Below are 23,792 nucleotides of genomic sequence, written 5' to 3'. Positions count from 1 at the left end.
AATCCTCTCTTCTACGACTTTTACTAATAAAGCTATTTGAATTTTCCTCCATATTCCTGTGTATCTCTGAATATTCTGTTGATATATGCATTTGTATGGTCAATATATATCTGATCCTATATTGTTTACAATGAAAGATCTCTATGCTTTGATGGTATTATGCTGCTGTGAATCTACAGGTGCTCTTTGAAGCGGGATAAGTAAGGAAGCAGTGGCGAGATTCTGTCAAAGGGGAAAGGAAACAAGCAAGGAGCCAAGCGAAAGACTGAGGTTGGTACTCTTTGCTTCTTTCTCATCTCTCTCTCGTAAAGGAAAAACAAGTGACTTTAATCTGTTTGTTTCTAAGATAGCTACCCGTCTTAGTGGGACTAGCAGCTCTGAATAGACACTAGATTTCCCAATAACAAAATGGCGACTCCACTGGGGAGTGATTAGTTTGATTGCTTGTCTCTATTTGTTTGATTCATAAACCACAGACGAAGCTTGAAGTTAAGCCAGCTAGCCTTCAAACTGCATTTGCTATGCAAGTGCAAAGTAGATCAATGTTGCTTCAGTCAATCTCCGAGTTTGTTTATGAACTGAACAATTGACTTGCAAACATCCTAAGTGCCCTAGAGGTAGCTTGAGTAACTTCATTAGATCATCCCCTGTACTTTGTAGTTACTAACTATCATTTGCTCGGCTTAAATCCCTGAACTAGGCTACAAACTGTGACCAAAAACCAAGTTAAAGTCTCGTCCCTGGACCAGCACACCTTGTCTTCTTAGCAATCTAGATGCATCGCACCTCCCATGTGCAGTAGGTGGGATGCATCCCTGTTTCCCTGTGTTACAGGTGCGATGATCAGACAAGACTAGATCTGCCTCCAGATTTTGGTTTTTTCTTCACTCTCTTCAACTTTATTAAGGAGTTTTGCTGTCTGTGATCAGTAGACCACTGTTGAAACCCCCTTTCTTTGCATCATCCAACCTCCATTGTGCAAAGATTTGTGAATGTTTTTATGTATTTTTTGCCATTCACAGTTCTCATTTACAAAATGGTAGCTTAATCGAACTTTTGTCTTTGGATTTGAAAGTGTCGCAAGTGTCGTTTTCAATCAAGGAAAAGAATCCTTCTCTTTTTGATAGTCAATTACACTGTTACTCTTGTATTTGATCTGAATTAGTAGTATTTCAAGTGTCGAAAGCAGTTTTCAATTCAAAATCGTAAAGTGTCGTCTTGTCTCCTTTTCGTTTTTTGAAAAGAAAACCGTTAGTATTGTCGCTTTGAAAGAAGGAATAATTCAGATTTGTACTTAGCATTCTTTTTGTCATTCACACATTAAGAAAGCGGAAAACAAATACATGCACGTGCATTTGCATTTAGACTGCTTGTTGATTGTGATTTAGGACAGTGCATCTAGTGTGTGCTCTCTGCTCTATGTTGAAAGAATTTCATTTCTCTTTCCTTAGTAGCTAGGATTTTCATTGCAAAAAGAAAATTAAACTGTTTATCATCTTAGATTGCATTTAGGAATTGTATATCTACATCACGCGATGAACCTGAAAGGCAAATTTCTTAAAAAATATCAACTGTAAAATAAATTCAATGAACATAAAAACGCTTTGGAACCTAACGCACAACATCTAGAGTCTAGGCTAGAGACGTATTCCGACATCGTAAAGCCTGGTAACTGTCGCTTTCATCGTAGGTTGGGTGATTCCTCCTCTTTGAGACGACAAGTGCCAGTACGGACTTGTGCTCCCACGTACCGTCGAGTATATATTGGGAGACCACAATAGGCTATATCCTTTATCCTTAGGAAGCCGTGTCTGCTGCCCTATCGATCGCAATGCACTAAACATAGCATTCAGGAAGATTGACTGCCGTACCATAAAAAGTATTCTGCAGTTTTGCAATTGGTTTGGTAATCCCTCTATCTAGATTTCCAGAGTAGTCTCTTTCGTTCCTTTTCAGACTCCTTAAAGGAAAAGGTCCATCTGAGCACTTGTCACTTCAGGCTCATTAAAAATCGAAGGCGACTAGAGTCATCTTTAGCTTTTTCTCGACTCTTAAAAATTGAGAAAGCAAGTTGTGTCAAAGCGTCTAAAATTTATTTTAAACGAAATAACGTCACTGTTCTCTCGTTGATCTTGGGCTGAGAAAATGGAGTCCACCAACCAAGGATTTACCCTTGGGGGAAATCCTAGTCCCTTCTCCTCCTCTGGAGATGTTGGTGCACCTCATATGGCCACATTGTCCCTCCCAGGATTGACAATTGGCCTGCAAGTATGGCTTTTCTCGACCTCTGTCGTTCAAAACATCGTGATTCCTGAGCAATCAAATCAGCAACTAGATGATACTAAAGTCACCCCCAACCTTCTACTTCGTTTGTTTCTCCCTCTCCTTCTTCCTCTTCGCTTGGTGAAACTAGTAAAACTAAAAACCAAGTAACTGAGAAGAAGAAGAAGGAGCCAACGGCGAAAAGGGGCAACCGTGCATCATCTAGCGAAAATCCACACACTGCATCGTCCAAACCTAAATCTCCATGTGTCATCTGCAAAGGAGACCACTATCACCGAGATTGTCCTTGCATCCCACGGATCCTAAGGGACTGGTCTCCCCGCTTGCACAATCCGGTGTCATCAACCTCTGACGATCATGTTGAAAGTACACCGTCAACTAGTGAAAGCGAAGTCACCGGACAGAAAGGGAAATCTAAATTTCCCCGCAGACTGTGTGAAGACGATCATACATCGTTGTCCCTTCCTGAACGAAGCTAAAAGAGTCTTGGATAATCGCCCTGCATCACCGCAGCGACTCCCTCCTGGATACAAGAAACTCTTGCCGAATCCATTACTAGTTGAAAATCCCACTGACCCACCTTTGGTGTCGGTCGAAGAACCTATCATTGAAGATAAACCCTTTGAGTCCACATCGGACCAAAGTCAACAGGTCGAGACAGCAGTCGACCCCATCTTGACTTCAAAAGATTTACCTTCAGATGATACAGTCACCGAAGAGAATGAGAACGACACCATTCAAATTCTTTTCGTAAACACAGACTCCAATGAACATGGGGGCAATCTGCCCATTCCTTTACCGCAGGAAGGAAATTCGTCAGAGTTGTATCCGGCCGTTTATTCGGTCCCACCTCCAAGCAACCTAGTCGTTTCCTTCGATTGGAATCTACTAGGCAGACCCCGTTTACCATCTAATGTACCATTCCAAATCATAGTGCAAACTTACAAAATGGTCATGGTTGGTACCATCATAGATGAAGGGGCTTCTGTGAGTATCCTTTCCTCAATTGCTTGGAAAGCGCTTGGTTCGCCATCGCTTTTGCCTGAGATGCGAAATCTAACAGGCTTCGATAAAGGAACCAGTCGACCGTTAGGGATCCTTCCAAGTTTGCCTATAACTTTGAGAAGGAAAACCGTTTATCTGAACATAATGGTAGTCCAAGGACCTTTAGATTACAATCTACTCCTTGGGCGTGACTACATTTATAGCATGGGAGCCATTGTCTCCTCACTCTTTCGAGTAATGTGTTTTCCTCATGAAGGCAGAGTGGTCCAGCTCGTAGACCAGCTTTCATTCCCCGGTTCACACATAGCCAATAGTCAAATGCCATCCCTAACAGGTCTTTTTGCACAAGGAATGTCTCATCAATCTTCAGTCCGTCCACCTGATGAGCGTGAGTGATTCGATGGTCGTGACTGAAACCCAGGGGGCATGCACCCAGGTCTGCTTCGGCAGGAAAACTTCAGGTATAGGGTAGGTTTCCGAAGAGGATATATGACTGGTCTGACACACCGTCCGTTTAGGAAAATGGGATTACACCAGAATTAGATACCTCTGTTAGAAGGTAGGCCTTTCTCGATAGAACAAATGTTTTGTCTGCAAATTGAAGGGTAACTTGGAAAAGGTAGGCCTTTCCCGATAGAACAAATGTTTTGTCTGCAAATTGAGGGGTAACCTGGGAAACTCTACTTCGCTATACCTGGGGGCATGCAAACCTTTTTGCGTGAAAGTGAAAAACGACCATTTATTTTCTTAGTTTGTAGGTTCTTAACCCTTTAAACTCGTAGGATTGGTTGTTCCTAGCTTACATAATAAAAGGAGTCGGAGCATAATTTCGAATGGTGCAAGCTCCCTAAAAAATGAACCTATTGATGAGACATCCTTATTATACGACTGGCACGAGCAGTTTTACGCGAAGTTCAAGCTCGTTAAAAATTAAACCTAGCAATGAGCATATGTTCCACCAGAGTTTAAGCTCATTAAAAAATGAACCCACCTCCGGTAAATAACCATTGTGAATGATTATCATCAGCTTTTGAGCCTTGGTCATGTTCTTACCATCACCTCCACTCTGTTTTAGCTGATCATTCGCCTCCATTTGATTGTTTACCCCTTTTGAGGAACAACTGCGACGAGTGATCCTATTAGCCACCTTCTTTACACTGTCGTGATTGGAAAGTTCCAAACCTTACCTGGAACCAGCTGCTATCTTCATACAAAATAAGATAGGAAAAGTAACAATTTTCACCTTTATATGGAAGGAAAACTCTATGTCTATAAAGGAGTGGTTCGAAGACAAGCATAAAATAACTGCATTACTAAAAAATTCGGTCGAAAGGGATAGTAAGGATGCCAATGAGACGGAGAAAAACAAGAATAAAAGTATTGATTACACTAAAATTAAGAAGTTATGGGCTCAATGCGAAAACATCACTCGTTCCTCAAAAAACGAGTCTCCTTTAAGCTCTTTTCATTTGACTCGTAAAATATGAAAATATTGCCGAGCAATTGGCCTCTCCAGCTCGTTAAAGTGATTGGAAGTGTTATCCCTACTCTAGATTTTAATCTTTTTGGACGTGAGGGATTATTACACAAAAAGATCGAGCGTTTGACTTGTTCGGCTCGTTAAAACTATCGAAAATTCATCCCTTTCGCATTGTTTTATAATTTTTCGGGCTTAAGGGATTATGTTACAAAAAAGGAATATTGGAGTTTTCTTTCCGTCTCTTTTCAGGCTCTCTAAAATTGAAAAGGACCGAGTTATCCTTGTCGTTATACTCGTTAAAACAATAGCGACAAACTTGTCCATTCAGACAAGAGCGAGTTTCACTATCGCTAGGGTCATTAAAACATAGCGACGGGTTTGCCTGAAGGGCAAATTATAGAACAAGCATATGTTATCCTCCTCAAGCTTGACAAAAATAAAGAGGTACTGGTCAGAAATGACTGGGGAAAATTGGGAAGAAAACTTGAAGAAACTTTATTGGTAGCAGGTCGCTCTTGAACATGACACTTTCACTCCATCGCCATGATTGAGTCGGGTTGGGTTATTCCGTTCACCGGTCATATCACCATTGGTCCACCGTACCATCCACTTTTGGGGTTAACGCTACCAATCCATTTCAGTGTCGCCGATATGTTCAAGAGAAGTCGCTCAGAGAATTCACCTACCCAACTTGTGTCTCATCCGCTATAATACCTTCACGCTTCGTTCTTTCATGACCGCCACCCTGAACCTTGTATCATCAGATCGTTTTCACCTCTACAAAATCATTTTCTCCGTTCCGTGTCATAGATGCGGGATCCATTAATGCCTTTCTATGACGGGTCACTTCTTGTCGACATCTGCTCATTATCCAAGAAGCCAACCTAGGGACAACCCTTCCAATACTTTGAAGCTTGCATGCCTCAATGGCATGTTTTTCACTTCCGGCGACAGGTTTACACTAATGGCCTTCAACCGAAAGACTTTGCGTGGTGTTCGACATCAACTCATGTATTCACACCACATGAATTGCACTGCAGTACCTTGAGGGTCATCATCATCAACGGTGATTCCTCTCGCGCCTGTTAACAGTTCACATCATTGACTGGTAATCAGGCGATGTCTTTCCATGTTCGACATCAGAACATCTTTTCACATGGATCGACTTGTACTTCGGGCGAAGATCGAACGAGTTTTGAAGACCCCGAATCTAGTTTCATCCATCCGAGCTGCGATATATTCAGGAAAATAAAGACATCAAATGTACATCATTGCTACACAGATAATCATCCAAACTAAGGGATGATGGCTCTACCAGAATCATCAGTCTGCACACAGAAAATTGTCTGTCCTATGTACATGAAAATGAATTTATCAAGCTGAGCATGGGAATGCCCGCCTCAGCTAGATCATGAAAATATTATGAAGATAATGTATTGTATTGTATCTTATTACAGGTCACCTTCCAATGCGAAAAACCTCGGATCCTCATTATAAAGCATTTCACCCGACATCAAAAGATTTACGACCTCATGCTTTAGGGGGCAACTGTTATAGACATATTTGGGCACTGCAACCCCAATCACATATGTCCATAAACCAAGGGCTTCTAAGTCCCTAAAAGTGTTGTTTCATACCCTAAAGGAGCAAGGTCAGCTGATTACATCATCTCCCAGAAGTTTTCCATGAAAAACCACTCAGAACTGGTCAAAGCAGGACCATACAGACTGCCCAGTGCAAAGGGTGCGATGCATCTCACCTGCCACATGCAAAAAGTGTGATGCATACTAAAAATCCCTTCTGTAGGGTGCGATGAGCGAGAGCAGACAAATGGCACAAGCAGTTTGCTAGGTGGAAACCCAGAGAATCTTCTAGAAACTGCTCATTTGACACTTGCCTCTCTGAGTTCGCCCAGGGATGAGTAAGAGATCTAAAATCTCCATGTGGAACTAAGAACTATCAGAGAGATGACACTAATCAAAATCCCAGACGCTGACTCACCCCCCTACAAATATGAAATATCTATAAATGGATCCCTCATCCAAGAAATCCAGGGGTTGGAATTTGGTAATTTGCAAAGAGGTGCTGCTAGTTTCTCTTTGAAGACATTGTTGGGTGATCTTGCTTTGTGTGAGGTGAAGAGGGCTTTCAAGCTAGGAGGATAGCGCTGGGTCAGACCAAGTGGTTGTAATCCTCTCTTCTACGATTTTTACTAATAAAGCTATTTGAGTTTTCCTCCATATTCTTGTGTATCTCTGAATATTTTGTTGATATATGCATTTGTATGGTCAATATATATCTGATCCTATATTGTTTACAGTGAAAGATCTCTATGCTTTGATGGTATTATGCTGCTGTGAATCTACAGGTGCTCTTTGAAGCGGGATAAGTAAGGAAGCAGTGGCGAGATTCTGTCAAAGGGGAAAGGAAACAAGCAAGGAGCCAAGCGGAAGACTGAAGTTGGTACTCTTTGCTTCTTTCTCATCTCTCTCTCGTAAAGGAAAAACGAGTGACTTTAATCTGTTTGTTTCTAAGATAGCTACCCATCTTAGTGGGACTAGCAGCTCTGAATAAACACTAGATTTCCCGATAACACGCATAAAATTAACAAAAGTGAGTCCTTACTTATTCTAAGAAATAAATGTAAAGAATAAATTGGATGGTTTATATTTTATGTTGTGATTGATTCCATACTTATGCTTCTACTATCAAATTTCACTGTTAAAAATACTATTGTATTTTATTTAGTAATTTAGAATATAATTTATTGGGTTAAATAAATTTCAGGCTTATAAAAATTACTTGGGATATAAATCAGATCTAGTATTTAGGAAATTAACACATACCAATCAATATTGTTTGTAAAATTTACAGGCCCACTTAAGTCAACATACCAATCATCGTTACCACTCTTTCAATCCTTTTTTTCGACCATGAACACAAAACTCTTCCTCCTTGTGTTCAACCACAATGGCATGTTTCTTTCAAGAATGATCCTTAGAAGAATAATGTTGGTTACGCTTTTCATCCCACAACCATGTCTTGCAAGTCTACTTAGATGCCCTAGTTTTCACAATAAAAACATTTAATTGCTTTTCTATATTTACTTGACTCAAAGAATTTACCCCCATCAGTCTCTTCCCTTCGTTTGCTACGCTTGCTCTTAAACTTCATTGCTACTGCGACCTCAAAGGCATCATTCACAGTACTATTTCCAAACTACTTTTTCCATTTGTCTTGCTACAAAAGCTTAGTGCTCAAATGCCCAAATGCTAAATCTCTATTAGTCTCACTAAAGATCAAGATTTTAATAAAATTTGCATACAAAGAAGATAAATTTTTCGAAGTTTTCACCACCATATCATCTTCTTCCATATTCCTATCAATTGATTTCAATTAAACACTGATATCCTTGATTTTTTGGAAATGATCTTGCAAGGAGTCAAACTCTTCCATTTTAATTGAAACTAACACACTAAGTAAAAGCACTTTTGTTTGAGGCTTCATGCATCTTTCATAGCTTCCCCCACATGACAAAAGCATTATTACCATCTTTAACTTCAAGAAGCGTCTCATTCATTACCAAAGGCCTTGATCAATCTCATAGCCTCTTGATTCTTCACATCATACTATGCTTCAACATCCACATCCCAATACAAGTTTTGTCCAAACATTTGTCTTAATTCTCTAGGCACAAATTGTCTATATTCTTCACCAAATCAATCTAGTTCTCTTATACAAGTTGCTTTTCTAATCGTGGCTCACACTATAACTCTACAATTCCCTCTAATATTGGTGACTTGATGGCTTCATTATGTGGCTATTCGAAATTTACATTTTACATACACTAACGGCAACCTTCTATACATGGATCAACTTACCTTCTCTGACCACAATTGGGTGGTTACACTTTATCCTTATCATCTCAAATGGCAATTCGACAACGATTTTTAGTAGGCTATATCTTCTAGTTGTTTTTCTTCACCTGACAACTAACTAGTTTCATGGTGGCTATACCTAACAATGGACAATAGTGTCATGGTTTCACTTCAAATCCTATAGTAGCATTATATGAGTTAATTGTGGTGGATCCTTCAATTCAATTCGACATCACCATTCAAATGGCAATGGCTCCTAATCCTCACTATCCATAATGACCTATAATGTCCACAGCTCAATTATATTACAATGGTGGATCCCATGATTTGTGTCTTAGGGATTCTCATAGAGGCGATGTTGGACACCACAATACCCCCGCCAATTTTTGACCATTCACCCCTATTTTACAAATAACAAAGTAAAAATCCATTGCCCATGACGACTCTATTCCACAGCAAAATGAATATCTCTAAATGATTCTCCACATTCTCGAGTGGCAACTTGAAAGCACTTCTGATGTGGACTCCTTACCCCTAAATCAACCACTTTGACAACTCTATTTTTGTTTGGTGGCTGGCTTCATTACCTCCACTACAAGTGGTCTTACAATTTCAAGTGTTTACAAATTTATTTACAAACTTATCCTCGAAATTGCCTATCTACTTGTGTGTAACCAGTCCCTCAATGCCTTCTTTGATCCCAACAGTCCCTAAACTCCACCCACTTCTTCAACTTCTCCTCAACTTGGCTCTAATACCATGTTAATTTTACACACATAAACATAGACAAGAATACAAATAATAGTGAGAAAAAGTTGATTGTTACATTCCTTAGATGATGCAATGTCTCAATACATAGTAGAAGAAGAGGAGTACATTACATAACTCCTAAATACCTAACGATTAACTACTATATTAATTGCTACATTAAATGTCTCATTATTACATCACTTTATTCATGAGACATTAATATATGTCGAATTCCTACGAGGCTACGACTAAGTTCTAAATATGACCATTATCTATATCAATGTGCTCCATGCAACCATGAATTAGTAAAATTCTTTCAAAATTACATTGGTTGTCATCTCAAGAGGTGGAGATTCCTGGAACCTATTAGGTTTTACAATGTCTTTCTTAAATGCTTGTACATCATTTTTGGGTATTTGCACTGGTTTCATGTTTAAAGAGATTAGGAAACTTTAATTTGATATGTCAATACATGTTGTCCATGGGATCTTGAATAGACGGTGATCGGGTGCACTGTTAAGGCACTCCTAGATGTTAAGTCACCGGTTCAATTCCCTGCCCTATTCGGGTGTTATTCTTGGACATGACCATGATGTAGCCTCACCAATGCTAAACTTACAAAAAAAAAAAAAAAAGATATGTCAATACATGTTTTTATTAATGGAAACTAGAAGCATAGTTCAAAAAAATAATGTAAAATACACACAATGCTAAATTTAAGCATATGTGAGAAATATTTGAAGCGTGGCATCAACCAAAAGAAGATTACCAACAAGATATCATCAGAAGCTACAATTAAACATACTACCAGAGCACATATGTAAAGACAAACTAATAGTATCAAGAAATGTAAAACATGCTTGTTTGAAATGTTCTAACAGGAAACTAGCAACAACAGTTCAAAACATACCATTATTTTGATTGTCAATTGGCAACAAGTTAAGAGAACTAGAAGCATTTTCTTTCACGAGTCTAGCTAAGGACGATCGTAAAAGCTCCTTATGAGAAAGGACAAAACTTTCAGCATCACCTGTTGAAACCACATCCTGTGAAAAATAATAAATCATGTTGCATAATCAAGAATACAAGATCACTAACATGTCACGCCAAAAGTCAACTGTCCAACGTAATTCTATACCTTCACAACTTCACAGTATCATAGAAGTCTGAATCTTGATAGTACAAGTAAACACATAGATATATTGCTTGGATTGTAAGAGGTTTTGTACTAGTTGCAGAATAATCGGAGAGTCAAATGCCAGAATCAGAGGAAACAGAAAATGCAGAGAGCAAAACTAAAATGATGAAAGCTCCAGGGAAGTTGAAGCAGGGAATGCTAAAAAGAGTTGATTTTGTGCAAAGGATCAGAAACAAAAGTAGAGTTTTGCCTCCTGTAGTACACTATGGAATTTATACACCTAAAAAGAACAGCAACATATTATCAATAAATTCCCTACCTTGCAAGTTACCAGGCATATCATTGTTGCATATCACTAGTCATCCATTATTATATGTTCTGTTTAACAAATGTCCACAGTAATCATATTATTTCACAGTATCATAAAAGATTAATAATACAAGTCAACACATTGAAATGTTGCTTAGAAAGTAGAGGTTTTGTACTAGTTGCAGAAAAATCAGAAAATCAAACACCAGAAGCAAAAGAAAAGAAAATGCAGAGAGCAGAACTGAAATGATGAAAGCTTCAGGGAAGTCGAAGCAGGAGATGCTAAAATAGTGGATTTTGTGCAAAGAATAAGAAACAAAAGTAGAAATTCACCTCCTATGGCAGTCTATTGCAATGGAATTTATACACCCAAAAAAAGAGCTACATATCATCAAAAAACCCCTACCTTGCCATGTACCAGGTATACAGTTGCTGCATACCACTAGTAATTTCATTATTATATGTGCTGTTTAATTAGCAAGAAACATGATTAGTATCAGTATTTTGTTTTTTGGTACTCTTTATCTAAAAATCCCTCTTAAAGGTATTTTCTATTGGAGAGAGCAAAAATGTTTTCTTAACCCATCTCCAACAATGTGCTTAAGTCATCTCAGCCAGTAAAGGAGTTTTGCAAAGCAGATATCCCTTAGGACTGTATGAAGGTCACATTTCATCTAGAATGAATATCAGGTTATGGTGAAACCTATATCAAGAAAACACATTATAGAAAGCCATTATGCACAAAAGCAAAAAGGGAAATGGAGACATTTTCTGCGTCATGTTGCTTAAGCAATTTCTCTTTGAAGAAATTACTTGCATGTTCAGAAGTGAATTCCTCTATGGAATGTTGCAAGTATTATTGCAATAATCTCAATGAGTATTGAGTCTATTGACTGATTGCAGAGGACATGGTAACAATATAACCATCCTATCTCCTCACATATTTTTCTTGCAAATATTTTGTAAGAATGTACGTCAAAAGAAGTTGGGAAAGTATTCAGAAGTTTAATTTGTGCGGACACTATGGTGACAGAAAGCTCTTTTAGGAAGGTTTGAAGGATTTTGGAACATTGGGAGAGGATAATGTAATAATCAGAGGTGATTTAAACTTGAGCTTTAATCTAAGAGAGATTTGGGGAGCTGATCCTCTTGGTGATTTATTTTCTCATTTCATTGAAGACTGAATCTTATAGATGTGGAACTGGTCAAGATAGTCCCTGTTACCCACCGAAAAGTGGGTAACCCCATAGGAGAAAGTTTTATCCTCCTTGGACAGCCAGCTAGCCAGCAGCCCTATTGATCAGCACTTCACATGAAGCCATGGACCCTCCACATATATGCTCTGGTCAGATTTCTTTCTCCCATCAAGTATTCCTCCTTTAAGAAAAGTGGTCACCCATTGGCAAGTACTTTTACCATTTTGCGCTCGTGCTTTTGCTTATTGTTTTGGGGCATACTAATATGAATCAAGGGGTGATCCAAATAATTGACTGATCTTGACTATATTCTTGTTCCCTCACTTCACCTGGGTGGTTAGTCTTTAATCCTAGTCTAGTGGGACTTGCTCTGAGGCCTTAGGGTTATAGGAAGGACTCTACTGGGAAGGCTCTAATTGAAGTAGTGTGCCTGTAATATTCCATATTTACCACTTTCCATCATTCCCTCTATTCCACATCCATTCTTCGGGCAAGTGGTCATTGATCATGGGGATTGGCACTATCTCATCCTCATCTTTGGGTCTGCGCCAAAAAACACTGCCCTAGAGGTTGCTGCATTGAAAAGAATGATAAAAGCAAAGAAAGCAAAACACAAAACATGAGCACTACTCCCCTCATTAACTATCACTCGATTCCTAGAGCACTTGATGCTCCACACATAAAAAAGAAACCTATGTTGAGAAAATGTAGCTTTGGTCGATATTTTCATCAATAAAATCAAAGAAAAAAATTTTGAATTTATATGACACCACAAGTGTCCAAGTCGGCCCTCCTAGATCAAGTCGGCCTAGCTCCTTGGAGGCACCCATTCAACCCCTTTTGGAGACTATATATATGTGATCACCAATCACTCATCCACCAAAAGGCACTTTGAATCATCTCATTGTCTCTTGGATATGCCAAGATCGGTATCTCATTGTCTCTATGGATATGCAAATATCTATGGCTCATTGTCTTTGCGGATATTTGGAGATCTATATCTCATTGTCTCTATGGATATGTGAAGATTTATGGATCATTGTCTCTATGGATATGCGAAGATCTGTATCTCATTGTCTCTATGGATATTCGAAGATCTGTGGCTCATTGTCTCTGTGGATATGCTAAGATTTGTATCTCATTGTCTCTATGGATATGCGAAGATCTGTGGCTCATTATCTCTGTGGATATGAGAAGATTTGTATCTCATTGTCTTTATTGATATGCAAAGATTTGTGGCTCATTGTCTCTGTGGATATGCGAAGATTTGTGGCTCATCATCTCTATGATATAGGTGAAGGTCTAATCTCATCATATCTATGATATATGCGAAAGTCTGGACTCATCATCTTTGTGATATATACGAAGGTCTAAGGTTCATTGTGATTTGAAGTTGACCTAGTTGCAAACCTTCTTGGAGGACAAATTTGTGCCATTTTGTTTTGGCATATTGGAGGGTTGGCTTGACACTTGTGGGAGGTCATCTTGCTGGTTAGTTTTTGTTTATGTCTTGATGTCTTGACTGGAATATTCTAATGTACAATTTGATGAATTGAACTCTCTCTCTCTCATAAGGAAAGGTTATTGGGTTTTCCCCCTTGTGGAGTTTTGTCCCAAGAAATTTTGGTGTCTCTTGTTTTATTGCTTTTATTGTGATCTTTATTTCTCTACTGAAGTTAATGGTTGAAATTTTCAAGTATAGTTGCTTAGTAATTGGAATGCTCTAAAGAAGTCAAAATTATATCATTGGAAGTAGTTACCAATTTGAAAATTGTTCTAGTCTTGTTTGCAACTAGAAATTCTAAAGTATTGTCCCAACCATGATGAGCAATAAAGCACCTCATCTTAAGGGGTAATAGATGCGAAGTCTCTCAAATACAAGCCTGGGCTCTATTGTCACTTGGTCTAGTAATAGCCTTGTAGGATACCCCTTGCCAAGGTTAATGGCCCATTGTCACCACAGCCAAAACCCCCTACTCTTTATGGATTTTCACCAATGGGAGGAGTCTCAGTATGAGGTCACCTATGATGGATATTCTAAGTGTAAAGGCTTAGGGTGACCAAGGATCCCACTAAGGTGCAAGGCTCTAATCAATGAATGTAAGAGATTCGCTTCCCTTAGAGAAGCCAATTTTGTATAACACGAGAACTAGGGCTTGATTAATAGGCTGAAAGTTAGGGTGGCCAAAGGTTAAGGTAAGGAGAAAGGGTATCCCACAATGTATTTCAACAAGGACAAGGCACATGAAACCCTCAAAAAGCCCCCAAGTTGAAGCTAAAACCAACTTAGGGTTCGCACTAGGGCAAACAACTATGGACAAAGTTGAAGTGAATGCCCACCAAAACAAAGGATTTTGTGGCAACCACTATCCTCTTGACGTTTAGACTCCCCAACAATGAAAATTCTTCTTCCCTAGGAATTTGCACCAAGCCCTCGCTTGGCCACTTGGCATTAAAGGTGTCGAATTAGGTCAAGAGAGAGAAAGAGAAAAATTATGGATAAAAAGTTGAGTTGATCACCAACAAGGAAGGCCAATGCCTAGTCCTAGGGACAATGGAGTCTATGGGTTCTTAAAATTGATTTGATCTTGCAAGCGAGTAAAGATATTTTGATGCCCTAGCATCAAAGCCCTAACTATCACCTTTGTGGCAAATCGAAGATCACTTGGGAGAGCTAACATGAGATTACCGAGGGGATTGTCATTCACATATCATACTATGAGTAATGCATGCAATAATATGACTTAGTTTCCTTTCAATTGATATTCAACAAAATTTGGGCTCACAATTTAACCAAGATCATTAATTCATTCCATACATTAGACATGAAATTAGAAATTTGCAATAAACATGGCACTTACTAGGCAATATGCATGAAACAATCTAATTATCGATCCAAAGTGACTTCTCTAAGGACAAGAACAAATGCTCAAGACATTTCGCTCCATAGATCACATCTTTCCCATTAGAACAAGAGGTCAAAATCTCCAAAAGAGGTTGAATTCACAAGTCCAAGTGATGATGAATTTACAAATGATCCTCTCCTCTATTTATATGAGGCATAATGTCTAATTAGCCTAAAAGCCCCTAGGAAAACAAGTAAATTCATAATGATGCATTGGGTTACAAGCCAACCCACTAGCTTAGATCAAAAATCACATGATTTTCCCACACATGTGAGTCGTAGGGCTAAAAATGTTGACGTCATCCATGCGTTGAGCTCTATGTGGCATGCGTTGAGGCTTTTGAGTGCCAAGCAAGGTGTAGAAGCCTCTAAAAATCATCCCCTAAGGGTTGGCCCTCAAGTCTCTATCAATACTCCTTTGTGGACCCCAAAATCCAACTTGGGGCACCAAAGGTGGTCTCATGGGTCTCCAAATGGTCATAGTGTCAGTCTTTGCACCAACGTTGAGGACTTCCATGGTAGTGCTAACCCTCCCATGTCTTAAGGGGTGAAACCATCGTCATTTGGGCCTTGGATCAACTGCAATCCCTCACAAAGTGCTAAGACCGGTCAAGGGCATGCTGGTCCAAGTGCATCAACCCAAAAAGTCATCAAATGTAGCACAAAGTTCCAAAACACTCTGGGTGTTGGAGGTGTCAAAAGGTGTGTGTGATACTCTATTGTTGCTTGGAGTCTCATGGCTCTCAACGCATCACTTGTGGGTGTCAATATGCTCCTCTAATAACTTGGGTACCTGTGGGTAAGGTACCTAAGTCATGGTTGTGGAACCACCTGACAATTACATTATAAAGTCTAGTGAAAGGAACCAGTCATCAGGTACAATAATCAATTTTGCATCTAAGTGAACCAAGCTCGAGCATAAAGGACTATTTAATACTTCAAATAAGGCTTCCATTCCCAAATCGAGGCTTTGAACTCACAATGGTGTTTCCTACCTAGGTAGGAGTGACTAAAGGACAAACCCTATTGGGTGTTTCCAGCCCCTAAGGGGAAGTAACATTTCCTAAGTCCACCCTTCAATCGATAGGTGTTATGTGAATAATGATGACAATAGAGGAGAGAAGACTTCATGGCCAACTGACATGGTCAAAGGGACCAGCATGATGAGAATCCACAACCTAAGTGTATAGATGTGAGGAGGGAGAAATCATAGATGCATGAATTAAGAACTCAGCCTTAGTCTTTCCAACCCTCTTGTTCACTTTTTACTTTTGCATGATTTTCTTCGTATTATTGCTCGTAGCTCGAAGGGTTAGAGCTTGCTTTGTATGATGTATAGCATTTGCATTACCCTTTAATGATGAGGCAGCTCATTCACCCATCGAGGTTAGGACATGCAAGGGTTCCTTTTATTGATGTATAGGAGCAACATGTGCTCAGGAACTAGGTGATGGCCATCATGAGTGAGGTAGAGCTCATGCTAGGCCTTTGCCCACATGCTAATGTGTATGTCCCAGCCATCTCTTGCATTTTGATATTCATTTTGTTAATTTCCTTATGGCCATTATATGCTTTTAGCTTTTATTTTAGCTTCATCAACCTCTCAGGGAAAAGCTTTAGGCCCTGCCCAAGTATGTGGATGTATGGGTGCCAAATCCCAAAGAACCAATGGTCAGTTGAACCCAAATAATGGAGTTAGAATTTCGGCTTATAATGTAAGATGGAAAATGTTAAGTATGGAATAGGAATAGATGGAACATGCTATGTCAAACAAGATATCCTGAGTAGTGCCCCTCCTTACACATTGGGCCGTTACGGGAGGTCCCACTGGACTAGGGTTGAAGATTAACCCCCACCCCCCCATTTAAGGTGAGAGAACAAGATCATGGTCAAAATCCCTCCTTCTAGGTCACCCCATTATCCATATCAAAGCTCAAATACAAACAAGCATAAGCACCCGAAAGCAAAATGAATAAAGTACCTTTTGATTAGAAGCCCACCTTCATTCATGTGCTCTTGTCGGCCGGATGAGAAGGCATATGACGGATCAGGTGGCAAAGATGTAATGGCATGATGTCATCAGCTAGTGGTAGTTGTCAGGGGTTGTTAGTTGGCTAGCTAGCTGGATGCGAAGTGTGGGAGAAAATTTTTCTCATATGGGGTCACCCACTTTTGGTGGGTAACAAGCTCCTGAGTTATGACCATATCAAAGCATTATCATAAAAAAAGTAAAAGACACACCAAAGGGGTGGAAAAAGCAGGCCTAGGAAAGGGGTAACTTATGCTTCCACAATTGCTCCCTCCTTACATCTATACACCCAACATGTTGGACCACCATTAGTTAGTCACTTGGTTATGGCACTTGGCCTTGAAGTCTTACCCACTCCATTATCACCATCTAAACTTGCACCTATGGATTGATACGTTTACCTAGGACCTCCCACTTCTCCTTGGAGGTGAAGGGAAACACATAATAGGGTTATCCACCTAGCCATCTCAAACATAAGAGATGGAACACCTATACAAGACCTAGTCTAGTTAGATACTTAATGGTCATCTTTGCGTGAAGCATTGGTTGTGCCCCTAACTTTAAGTATGGTCCACTATGATGCATCTATGATCTTAGTTACCTAATGATTGATTGATTTACACTTGATCTTGAGGAGGTTTTGTTAGCTAGTCCAAATCACAACAACAAAGGGTTCTTGAGGTGATTGCCCCACCTCCTCAATAGAGCAATCAAAGTCGTAATATCTAGTGCAAAGAGAGAAATTGACTTTGATGTTGCAGTGTTGCCTACCTAGAGCAGAGCATTGGGCTATTTGAGGGCTTCACATGGTGCTTGACACTCGGAGGAAACCCCAGATGCGGGAAAACTGAGCCCATCACGCTTAGTGTTGGAGATATTGATGATGTGCCCAATGCACCCACGATGCCCCCAAGCTAGCCTTGACACCATTTAAAGGGCATCACTTGATCCAGAGCCTAGATGATGATGGTTGATAGCCATCCTTGAGATGACAGGGGAGGGCTTGTATGTGACCTTGGATCACCAATACTTGAACTTTTTTATGCAAAGTCACCCATTTTTAGCTTGTGAGGGTGACATAGGGCACTTTTTGGCATGACATTTTGGCACTAAGAATTTTAATGGCTTGTACGTGATTCTTGAGCAATTCTTGGAGAATGGCGCACTCCTTAGCCCTTACCTCACATTTTAAGGGCTTATTGAACTCATTTGGAGGGTCACATCACACTATTGGAGCATTTATTCTCACATGTAATATCCCTTTTGGATATTCTCATTAAAATATTCCAAAAATTACTTCAGAAGAATAATGTCGTAAATTTTACCCATAAACACCATAAAAAACTTCACGTAAATGTCAACAATTAAAATAAAATCTAGGAATTACATAAGCGCTACTACTCTAGCAAATTGATAAAATACCACAAACTCAAATCACACAAAAAATGGCAGCAAACTGAGCTAAAGAATAGTCGAGATGGCCTCCAAGATATTGTTGCAATGCTAACGCTGGCCTCCCACAAAAAACTACAACTGAAATTGACGCCCAAATTGAGAATCTGAATGATCCTCACTCCAATCTTCAGATCTATTGTACAGTTTATCTCCAATAATATTGCTAAAGCTCTGTGAGATTTCTGGATGAAATCTCCTCAATGGGGGTGGGTTGGGATTTCATCCAATTCATAATAGGAAACCCAAGGGTTTTCGTCCTGGGGCTTGCTGAAAGTTAAGAACCCCATTCCCAAACCTCCCCAATAAGAAAATTACTCAACTCCAAGATGTCCCAAATGATTTGTTTCCCCTCCTTTTATAGATCTAATGGATCCCTAAAGATCTAATGGATCCCTAAAAGCATTTTATTTTATTATTTTATCTCCATTCTAGAAGATTCTCCCCTTTACTTTATCTAAGTGAATTTTATTTTATTTTATTCAAGTCATTTTTTCCACTTCTGGCCCTTTTAAGCATTTTCCCATTTTTTATTCAATTAGTGACTAATTAAAGCCACCTTTTATCTAGGAAAATGGTAAATACGCCTCTACGATCTCCCCGACCATTGAAAGTCACTTTTCACTATCCCATCCTGCAGATCTCTTCGTTCTGATTCCAATCAACTATTACACTAACATGTTTCACCAAATACTCCTCCCAAAATGACACCTTAAGTGTATTTAATTAAGATATGCTCAATAATAACCTCATTTTACAAGAATTGTCGAAATGCAGCAGAACCAAGAATAAGTTGTGTGGAATGGACCCTAATGTTGAATTATGTCAAGAGAACTCTGTCAGACCCCATAAGACTCCTCCAAAACCCTCCTGACCCACTGATAACGAAAGCTTGCTCCCGTGACCAAGTTGTAACCAACCCCGAAAATCCATCCTAGCCACATCATAAGAGAAACTGAAAATGGGGACATTACATCACACGTGTGGGATTTTATGCCATATTCATCTCGATTTTGAGCTATGAGGTTGGCTTGTAACCTCTTTCTTGTAGAACACTCAAAATTGAACTTGTCTTTATAGCTTTTAGTTATTTTTATTTGTAGAGTGAATGGAGGAAGGCTCATATAAATAGAGCCTCCCCCCTCACTTCATTTGTCATCATCACACATGTGAATTGGGCCTCTCTTATAAAAGTAAGAACTTCTTCGCTACGTGGGCATGATGTAGTCTTTTGTGGATGCAAACTTGCTATTGTTATGACTTTTTGCTTGGAGATGCTATTTTGGGATTGAAAGAAGAGCTATTTGGAATATTTTGTAAGTTTATTCCTAATATTGATATTTCGCATGCTTTAAATGTTTTAATTACTATTTTTATTTCTCTTTGTATAAATGCTTATCATCATTGAAACTTTGCTTAATTATTACATGTAGAAATGTCTTCTTACTAGCCTACAAGAAAACTCCTACTAGTGTACAGACTTTATAATTAATTTTCCCCACATGAATAATAGCTAGGGTTTTGCATGTAGATTCCCTAGAGCATACCCCCTTACTCCATCAAGGTCCTTCCTTGGCATTTAATTCCATTTAAGACTCTAGTTTCCCTTGTAGGTTAAGGCACTGGTATCTAAAGTGTGTTGATCATCGTAAAATTAAATAAATCTCCTTAAACCATCTTTCTCCTAGACGGATAGGGCAGTCACGAGGGTTTCAATAGCATCTTTATGTGTAAAGTGTGACTTTATTGCATTGGAGTGGCTCTTAATTGTGGGATAATTGTTATAAAACATATAAAAGCAAAATCTAGCATCATCAATTGTATTGCATACTCTAATAGGATTGATGCCATCCTTATTGTTGTTGCACATATCTAACTACCCTAAAACCCTCTTGTTTGACTAGCCCTAGCCTTTATTGGAAATCTTGGTTGCCTTCTTGTTGAATATCATTGTAAGGGATTTTCTAAGTCTGCCATATGCCATCGCATGCCCCAATATAGAACATCAGTCAAACCCTACCTTATAGCAGCATTGTCATATTTTAACCTTAGAGAGATTGAACGTTAGTCTTGAACATCTTGGTCATCCTAGGCCTTGTTGAGCCCTCTACCTATTTATAGACCTCCAAAATAAGTCACCTTGAACTATAGTATTAGAATACCTTGTAGGTGGCATAGGGAAGCCTCCCTTGTGGTTGAAATCCCACTAAACAGCAAGAGGAAGGTTGTTGAGGTGACAGTGGCAACCCTTCCTCATTGTTGCCATAGGGTCTGACCCTTGCCCCATAAGTCCTCTCACTAGGCCTACTCAATTTTGTAGCAACAATCCCTACATGGAGAAATACTAGAAGAGAAGGGGAAGGTATCTCAAAAAACGTTGGATAGTTTCCTTCTGGCAGCAAAATTAGACAAAGATTGTGCTAAAATGAAGTCTTTGAGGTGAATATGGATGCTCAGGGAACCATTTGACAGTGCTCTTAAGTTGAATCTGAATATCTGAAACCTCCTGCTCTGTCTAAATTTAACCATAACTGGTTAAATGAGGACTTTAGAGACCTTGCTAGAAGCTCATGGGTGAATTTTGATTCCTCCAATGCGGATTCTGCTATGAAGCAGTTTGCCAACAGTCTAAAAAGGGTTAAAAAGGCTACAAGTAAATGGGCAAGAAAAATCCCAAAAGAAAACTAAAGGGAATTGAAGAAAGATGAGGGCATAAAAGGCTTTTTTAAGAATAATTTGAATGGAGTTTTTTCAAAGGAAAATTTTCAATCTCTGAAAGGGCAAGGAAGAAGTTGAGTGGAGGCTCAAGAGGGAAACCATCTAACTCACTAAAGGAGACAACACCACAATTTTTCCATAAGTATGCAAATTATAGAAGAAATGTAAATACCATTTGGGAAATGGCTTACAAGATGGCACTAAGGCTAAGTTCTTCCAAGATATAACTGAGGCTAAGAAGCAATGCCTCCAACCTCTTTTCAAAGATCGCGAAAGTGCTAATATTTGGTGAAAAAATGAAAATTTGAATGTTTTTACATAGACTTATAGATGGCCAACAGCGCTTGAAAACTCTTTTCAAAGGTCTCGAGAGTGCAAATTATTGAAAATATGTAGTTGTGGTCTATATTTGAAGCCTTCAAGTCGAAGGAAAAATAATTATAATTCTTGTTGTTCAGGGCTACCCCACTGAGACAGGTCGGCACCACCTAATGAAGGGGTTTGACCCTTGGTCAAAAACCCACTTGATTGGATATGTATATATTGATATTTGACCCTCCTCATTTGGACATCACATAAACAATTTGGATTTGTTCAAGGAGTCTCTTGTTCACACGTGCAAAGGAGGAAAGAGAGAAACTCGACCAGCTTTGACTTGCAGTTTCTTGGGTTGCTTTGAACGAATCTAATTGGATGATTGGACCAAATCTAAAGGAATCTTTGACTAAATGTTTGACCAAATTTATGGGCAAATATTCCTGAATTAATGGAATTGTTTTGACCAGCGTTGGCTACAGCTCAACTAAGGCAAATTGACCAAAGTTAAAGGGCCGAAATTCGGCCTCTTTGACCGCAATTGACTAGAAGTAGCAGACGCTGAAATTCAGAGATTGGGTATTTTGCCACCATAGTTTCTCCACCACGCATCTACAACAAATAAGAGAAACATAAGAAAAAAATTGAAATTTGAAAGTTGAAGCAAAGTATGAAGAGACAATGAAATTTGAAACAAACTAAAGCTTACCAGCATTTTGGTCGTACTATCCTAGATAGCCATGTCAAAGCTAAATGTGCACCCTGCCATCCTGTATATCTCCATTTCTTTAGAAATTTTTGGACATTTTGTTGGAGATGACACCATCTTCTGAACAGGAGTAAAGAATCCATCCATGACCTTAGCATCAAATATAAAACCAGTGTAAGAAAATGCAGGGTTCAGGTAGATCCCTGCAGCATGAATGGGACAATGGAGTGTATTGTTCCATCGTTCATCAAACACTCTCCATATCAGTTGTTTCTCAAACCCTCATCCCCCTTATCAACATAATAGTTGCAAATGGATTCTTTGACCCTATCCATGGCCTCATACAAGTAGCCCATTGTGGGCTTATCTCCATCAACTAATTGAAGAAACTTCACCAAATGTTCAATAATGGTACACACCTCCTGCACTCCCACCCAAAATCTTTCTTGGTATGAGACTAGCTTGCATATGGCCTCTCCCTTTGGTTTGCGGCTAAATGATAAAGCATGCCACTCCTCTGAAAGAAACATTCTCTTCACATCCCACATAGAATTCAAGAGAGATTGAAGAGATATGAAGCTAGTGGCAAACCGTGTAATAGCAGGGCACACCAACTCCTTGTTATTGGTGAATGTTCTCATCAAATGAAGCACAAATGCATGATTATATATAAATTTTGTAATGTTTTTTTATGATTCAACAATATCCCTGACAAAAGGAATTTTTCCTATGTCCTCCAACATCAAGTCAATATAGTGTGCAGCACAAGGTGTCCAAAATAAGTTAGGATGGCTCTCGATAAGCATCCTGCCAGTAGCAACATAATTTACAATATTGTCCACTATGACCTCGACAACATGTTGTGGACCTACCTCCTAAATGAACACATCCAACAAATCACATAATAATCATGCATCTTTGATATGTGTAGATGCATCAACCAGTTCTACCCTTTTGATCATTCCAACCATCTGACATCACAGTGCATCTCGTGCATGCCCATGATGCCATGAATTGTTCCAATCTCGCAATGCAATCGGTCTTTTCATTTTGAAGAATAGGCCCTCTCAAGTCATGATAGGAAGGGGCTTTGTACCCTGGGCCAACAATAGCAATAGCATCAAACATGGGTTGGTAAAATGGATTATTCTTGGCAATGGTGAAGGGAATGTCACTACATAGAAAACACCTACCCACCAGCATGTCAGCTTCTTCCTTCTCCTTTTTTTTGAGAATTGACTAGATAGATGGTTGTGCACTAGGTGTGGTTCTAGGAACAAAAAATGATGAGGGAGTTGTGGGGTTGACTGTAGAAGTTGATGTTGAAGAAGAACGACTCTCGTGGTCACTTACCACCACTCCACCCCTTGCCATTTTAGTCTTCATAGCTTCCTTGTTCAGTTTAGTTGAGTCCATACCTTCTAATGATTTGAGAGCTCTACAGATGATTTTTGGAGTCACATCTAGGAAAAGCCCTACTACATGTCTCGGAATTTGAGCAAGGTGGAATTTCAATCGGAATACTCCCCTGTCATATGCTTCCCACACAATTTGCAACTCAAATTTGATCTATCAAACCCCCCATCGAGTTCACCAAATTCCCACATAGGGTCCAAATGTCTTGG

The 23,792-nt window shown here is 39.3% G+C and overlaps 1 protein-coding gene across 3 annotated transcripts in view; it reads right to left on the bottom strand.

The window, feature by feature from the left end:
- The window catches only part of LOC149229284 (S-adenosyl-L-methionine-dependent methyltransferases superfamily protein), a 304,238-nt gene that overhangs the window by 213,938 nt on the left and 66,508 nt on the right, over positions 1–23,792 (bottom strand). For 2 of the 3 annotated variants that reach the window (XM_089378552.1, XM_089378553.1), the window contains one exon: positions 10,307–10,442. In XM_089378552.1, coding sequence (XP_089234678.1) covers positions 10,307–10,442 — 136 coding nt within the window. The remainder of the gene's footprint in view (positions 1–10,306; positions 10,443–23,792) is intronic. The other variant, XM_089378551.1, reaches the window with a different exon arrangement.

Source organism: Pinus tabuliformis, chromosome J (assembly GCF_031772625.1).
Source record: "Pinus tabuliformis cultivar Carrire ecotype Pingquan chromosome J, CPIR1, whole genome shotgun sequence".
Taxonomy (NCBI): domain Eukaryota; kingdom Viridiplantae; phylum Streptophyta; class Pinopsida; order Pinales; family Pinaceae; genus Pinus; species Pinus tabuliformis.
Note: the sequence above shows the minus strand (reverse complement) of the source record. Positions and strands in the feature narration are given on the sequence as shown.